General features: G+C 33.0%; 1 protein-coding gene across 2 annotated transcripts; it reads left to right on the top strand.

Annotated features, from left to right (window-relative positions):
- The first annotated feature begins 117 nt into the window (after nt 1–117).
- Nucleotides 118–3,177, top strand: LOC117342892 (trafficking protein particle complex subunit 1-like). 2 transcript variants are annotated; one of them, XR_004535924.1, is made up of 5 exons: nt 118–267; nt 1,231–1,301; nt 1,920–2,058; nt 2,402–2,755; nt 2,919–3,177. XR_004535924.1 is itself a non-coding variant. In XM_033905182.1 (4 exons), the coding sequence occupies exons 1-4, from the start codon at nt 169–171 to the stop codon at nt 2,528–2,530; spliced, it is 438 nt and encodes a 145-aa protein (XP_033761073.1). In that variant the 5' UTR covers nt 120–168; the 3' UTR covers nt 2,531–3,177. The 2 variants fall into 2 exon arrangements, 1 of the variants encoding a protein (XP_033761073.1); XM_033905182.1 differs by having other exon boundaries at nt 120–267; nt 2,402–3,177.
- The last annotated feature ends 3,626 nt before the right edge of the window (nt 3,178–6,803 follow it).

The following is a 6,803-nucleotide window of genomic DNA, read 5'->3' as shown; positions in this document are numbered from 1 at the left end:
ATAGCAATATGCATACTATTGTACATTAAATTACAACGATTTATTGATATTGTAATATTTGCTGAGTAATCCTATATATTACTTATTCATTTGAAAAAAAAGTCCATGGCTCATTAAGAATATAAATGTGTTGTCAGGCACTTCCGGTGTCCACCTTTCTGAAACAAGATGACAGTATACAACTTCTATATTTTTGATAGAAATGGAACTTGTCTACACTACGCAGAATGGAATCGGAGGAAACAGTCAGGAATGGATAGGGAAGAGGTAATTTTAAATGTGTTCTTTACGAATTCTTAACGAATTGAATGCTTGGTCTGCATAATTACAATGACATTAATCGCAGGTGTACTTGTGGTTTTTCATGCATATGATTTTAAGGACACTTATTATACGTATCTGTAAATCGTAAATTCCATAAGCTTTTGAACTTTAGCACCTATAGAAATGAGTTATTCTCTTCTCACTCACCATATTAGAGTGAAGGGGATTCGATTGTGGATCTGACCCATGTACAGTTGTTCGAATTCATGGCTTTTAAAACACACACATATATATATATATGTATGGGCTTTTAAAAAAGATATCCATTCTTCTCATGGGTCTCTTATTGGGTATGCGTACAAAACCCTAAAAGGATGAAGAAGCAAAGGACAGTCTTACATGCAGTACTTAAGTGACCGGAGAACATTGTGAACAGTGCGAATATTTAATGAAAAATCACACTCCTGTCCACAAGTACATGTGTCTTTAATAAAATTAAAATACTAGACTAGAGCTTCAGATAATTTTGCATTAACATTGGTCATTGGACCCATCTAGACCAGAAAGTACCCAATTTCGGGGCCCAAAAACACATCCTATATCAGCAAATTGAGCACAACTAAGATATAGTTTTCTTTTTGTTCATGGACTGTTTTCATTTGTAATGGATTGGCACAGCGCAACATTATTCTGATAGACAAAATACCACACCATGGTTGCATAGTCACCATCCAAAAATTGATAATGACTATGGGTCTTGTGCAATTTGTAATTTGGGCGCTGGAGGGTTATTAAGTTATTTTTTATTAATTATTTACTGTTATAATTTATTACATGGTTTTAAATTTTCATGTAAAATGAGCACACATGTGATTTACATACCGGGTAATATTTTGTTTATGTATATATATACTTTACCTGTTAACCATTCACTTGAAATTTGATGCAAACATTGTTTACTTACAGGAGTACAAACTGATGTATGGAATGATTCACTCAATCAAATCTTTTGTGAACAGGATATCACCAACAGATCTGTATCCTTTTTATATCAGCTAACCAAAATTTGGACCAGTTTTATCAGCTGGTGGCTACACAGTCATCTCTCCACAATTTCCTGATGCTTTAAAAGGCTATAGCAACATTTCCAGAATCAAGTTTTAGTTTATTATACAGCATATGCATTCCTCTGTCAATTGGTAATGCATAGCAAAGATTATAGGCGTTTCATTTTAGTGTTAGTTTGTTATTAGTTTAATCTCATCATTGTAATGTTTCTCACAATAAAAAAAGTGTAAAATTTTGTAATCATTTATCAGAACAAATGTTACTAAAAACTGTTGCCTGAAAATATTGTTTTTGTCATGAAAAAATGATTATTTTCGCAGGAAGTTAATTTCATGATTTTGATATGTGAATTCAACAGGTGTAAAAAAAAACAGTTAGATTTGTTTTGATGAAGATGCCAGCAAATCCACCTGTCAAGTGTCTTTGTATCAGAATCACATTAATCAGTCCTACTCCAACAAGGCTAGAGGATAACCCGTACGGCGTGAAACTTACGACAGGCACTTTCGGTTGGTGTCAAAACCAAAAAATAGCAAGATACCTTAATTAGCTAGCTGAAGTATAATCAGTCCTTGACTTTTTATTAGAAAAGATGGATTTCTCAACTTCAGAACAAGTCAGTACAAGCTTCACTTTTATGAGACCCCAAGTGGACTAAAGTTTATCATGAACACAGACCTGTCTGTTGGCAACATCAAGGATGTTTTACATCAAATGTACAGCAATGTAAGTATATATGGTTTTCTTGAATAGAAGATTCATTAACGGTGGAATTTTTGAATAATGTTTGTTTGATAATTCTGGTATGTAGACAAAATTTCAAGTTATCATAATGCAAGTAAGTCAATATTACTCCATATCAACTTGCTTTGGGCTATCAATTTCAAATACAGTGGTTAGGAATCCTGATGAAGAGTAAGTTTGGAAATGTTTTCAAGATTAAATGTCAAAGATCGAGTTCTGTTATTTCATGTTGTGGTATACTTACAGAAAGCAGTTCTTGATCATCCCCCAACCCAACCCCCAGACTGTTACATCCTGAAGTATTACATGGTAACATTTATTTCAGATTTTCGTGGAGTATGTGGTGAGAAATCCAATGTGTTCCCTGGACCAACCCATCAAAAGTGAACTTTTTGAGAGCAAAATGGATGACTTTGTACGAGGTCTGTCCTTTTTCCCAATGCGTGTGGCATAGTATGGAGAAGGATTAATTTTTTATTTATTACTTCAGCTTTGTTTTGTGAATTATACAATGATAGAAAGTAAATACTAAAGTACCTGAGGCGAATTGGAAGCTCTAAGAAATACATGTACAATTGGCAGAAAAATTTATGTACACGTACCATGGATTTTCCAAATACCAGATACATTGGACAGAGCTCTACCATGAAAGTATTGACATTTAAGGCGAAGCTTATAGGTTTCCATGCGAACAACTAGTATTGTTTGTAATAATTTACTGTTCGACAAGACGAGCATCATCAACAAGAGAGAAACTAATATGTTCACCGTTCTTCTACAAGTGAGTATCTGGACAGAGCTCTACCATGAAAGTATTGACATTTAAGGCAAAGCTTATATAGGTTTCCATGCGAACAACTAGTATTGTTTGTAATAATTTACTGTTCGACAAGACGAGCATCATCAACAAGAGAGAAACTAATATGTTCACTGTTCTTCTACAAGTGATCTTGATTTACGTTTTCATAGATTGAATATTTAGCTACATGTACTTACTTTCAGTTTATTTTATTTGCAAAGAAATATTGTATGTTTGTATGTATGTATATGCTGTATGAGTCTGTGGTAGCGACTATTACGAGTAAATGGTGTCAAATCGAATTTTACCGTCTTTTGTTTTCCATTTTGTTTAAAATTTGGCCATCATTTTTTATAAACGATTGTATGATATGTTCCATTGTCATGATTATTTGTGATATCATTTCACCCGTAATTCAATAGTATAACCTGTATTGTGATATGCTTACATTGTTATTCTAATTCCCTATTTTAGTTTAATCATTATGATTCTTTAAAGTAAAAGTAAGCACTGTATATTGCACCACAAATCTTTCACCAACGTTGAATTTTCACCATTTTTACCCTCATTTGAATAAGAAGAGGATATATCTAGATCTAGCATTGTAATAAAGTTTCATTATTACACATGAAATAAACAACTATAAATGCTCAGGAAGAAATTTTTACCAGGGTGAAAAATGGTGAAATTTTATGGTGCAAAATGGTGACTGGCATCCATATTTTTCTGATCAAAAAACATTGTCACTCACCCTTCAGATAGATAAAAAAAATCAGAACCGTGTAAAGAACATTACTATGGAGACAGAAGTTCCATTAAATTTGAACAGAATTTGAGTTTTATGTTGGAAAATTTATTTTCATGATGTCCTTATTGTGATATTGGATATCTGGTTGACCGTAAAAAGAAGCATGTCTTGGTCAATTTTCTTGTCTACTGTACATATATGTGATGACCATCTTAATGTCCATATGACAAGAGAACAATTACATGAGGCATCCTGTACTGAAATTTTGTGTCCCCCTGAAAATATATACATTTGCCATTGTCTTACATTTTATCATATAAACTTATAATTCCAGAACGCTACCAGGTGTATATATACATGTAGATGGATGATCACAATAAGTTCACTGGAAATTTCAGTTCAGGTAATCTAAAACATAACGAAAAACAAATAGGTTCTTCAAGAAAGATTTATTTTTCAGAAACTTCATATCATTAATAGAATGAAACTTCAACAAGAGATGGATTTTGCACAAATCATATACTTTTTAAAACTTTGAAACACATGTCTGAATAATTCTAATTAAGAGTTCATGGCTGTCGTATGAAAGGTAGAAAAATACAACACTGTGAGGCCTGCTATAAACAGAGATGTACAAGTGTAGTATAACTAACCGAGAGTCTCCAAATTTTGGTATGATAATAAAGGTATGAAGTAATTGTATTATCTTGACCCTTCATTAAAACCTCAATACTGGTACTCTTGGTAGTGTGTACATAATACCTGTACATAGCTATGATATACAAATAAGCCTATTACAGGTCAGCAGTGGATTTGCTTCTGTATAACATTGGACTCTATAGATTGTGAAAAAAAATACTGGAATTAAACTTTTACCATGATACCAGTAATATTAAACAGTGTTGATCATGAATGAATGTCAATCAAAAAGACAACAACAAAATCTGCAGTGTTTATATCTTGCCCTCTTTTAAACCAAATGATACAAAACAAATTCACAGGGACTCTACACAAATTCCCCAACCTCAGTGTCTGTATAATATATTTGTTATATTTGTCATCATAATACACATATAGAGGTGGCTGGGAAGTTCTGCCAAGTCCCTGTGGACAAAATAATAACCTGTATACAAATATATCAACCTGTCTAATACACTTGAGTATTAACATATCTACCTTGTATACCTGCCAATTGCAAACTTAGTCTTTTCACTTGTTAGTTTGTTTTGCTTTGTTTGTTTTTGTTTAACGTCCTATAAACAGCCAGGGTCATTTAAGGACGTGCAAGGTTTTGGAGGTGGAGGAAAGCCGAAGTACCCGGAGAAAAACCACTGGCCTACGGTCAGTACCTGGCAACTGTACCACATAGGTTTTTAACTCGTAACCCAAAGATGGAGGGCTAGCGATAAAGTGTCGGGACACACCTTAACCACTCGGCCACCACGGCCCTTAGTCTTTTACTTAGTCAGGACCAGAACCAAAAATGTTCATTCAAGTTCGTGACGAATACATCTTGGATATGATTATCTAGACTCTGATACTTATATTTGATAGGTTTGTTGTCTAAATATTCATAACTGATCATGACTAGATATGGACTGAAAAATGACTGTTTATTAAACATCCAAATCAACGAGAAATGCAATCTTACTGAATCTAAGGTACCCATTGGCTAATTACCTTAATATTAATTAGTATCCATCTTGCTGGTCTAAAACAGCATATTGCTTTGGCAGTGGAACAATCAATTCTTCTGTTTCTTCAGTGGAATAAGACAAGACATAAAGTAATTATTCCTAATATTTTCACTTTTACTCTTGTTACTGTTGGACTATCATGTCTCCAGATAAAATTTGATACACATCTAGTCACGAGTTGATACATTTGGTTTGACTTGGTGAATCCATGTGTGTTAACAGATACCAAGTTATTTATACATACATGTAGTATGTAGGAGTATCCCCCAACTCTCCTGCCTATTGACAAATTAGCTTGGCCATGAACAACACCAAAAGTAAATATAGATAGTCACAAAGTCTGCATACCCATCAGACAAATACCAGGCATGTTCATTGGGGTTCTTTATAGACAGGTTTGACCATATGTATACCATCTTCGCTAGCCACGACTTCTGATAATGTTACACTCCACGACATTCGTGGAGTGTAACGTAATCAGAAACCTTGGCTAGCGAAGATGTGTGTTTACTAGATTTTACCAAGTATCCTCATCTAAAATACATGTAACAAAGTAATGACCTTTTATGATTAATAAACATAACACAAGCTTATTAACAAGAATAAATATCATTGAACTACACTTAATATTTGTATTGAGCTACACCGGTATCAACAGTTCAATCCATGGCTTCTATATGATGGCGGCATACACATATATTTGACAGAAGATTTTTAATTCGAACAAATACTACTGTATCGACACGATGAAGAAGTACTGCAGTCGTTAACCTCCTGACATATACGTTTCTAAATGACTATTGGATAGAAATTAAACAGTAGCTCAAATATTGCATCATATTTCAGATAAATAAATCCATTTTTAAATGGAAATAATTCAACACATTTTGAACTAGTGACAATTCAGTGAGGACATTTTTTATCTGTAAACAACTAACTCAAAACATAGAATAGTTAATAATTATTTACTTTCAAATAAAAAAAATAACATCAGCATGATTAGACATTGAATTTACATTGTACATGTATAGTCTTTAATATTAGTATCATTTAGATGTACAATTCAAATCAATAATTTACATTTGAGCTTCACAGGAACATATATAGATCTGATGATATCTTAGCAAATTTTCAAGATACAAAAATGTTGAAAAAATATACCACAAATTAACAATATAGTTCTTGACAAATGCTATGAATTGACATTTTTATTTTGATATTATTTTCATTAAGAAAGCTTAAGTAAATTGGAAGTTGTCTCACAACACAATATACTTCCCTAACTAAGAGGCTGACTCCACTTATCAATACTCCTGAGGTTATGTTCACTTTCACCTTCTATACTCCTCAAGTATGTTATGGCAAAATGGAAGGCACAGTTACTGCTACCTTGCAAATAGCAAATACATTGTACAACAAAAATAATAGTTTTATCCTTTGAAGTACATCAAAGAATATCAACGTGGCCATTCTATTAAAATGA

Source organism: Pecten maximus, chromosome 14 (genome assembly GCF_902652985.1).
Source record: "Pecten maximus chromosome 14, xPecMax1.1, whole genome shotgun sequence".
NCBI classification, from domain to species: Eukaryota; Metazoa; Mollusca; class Bivalvia; order Pectinida; family Pectinidae; genus Pecten; species Pecten maximus.
This window is presented reverse-complemented; position numbering and strand designations above follow the sequence as displayed.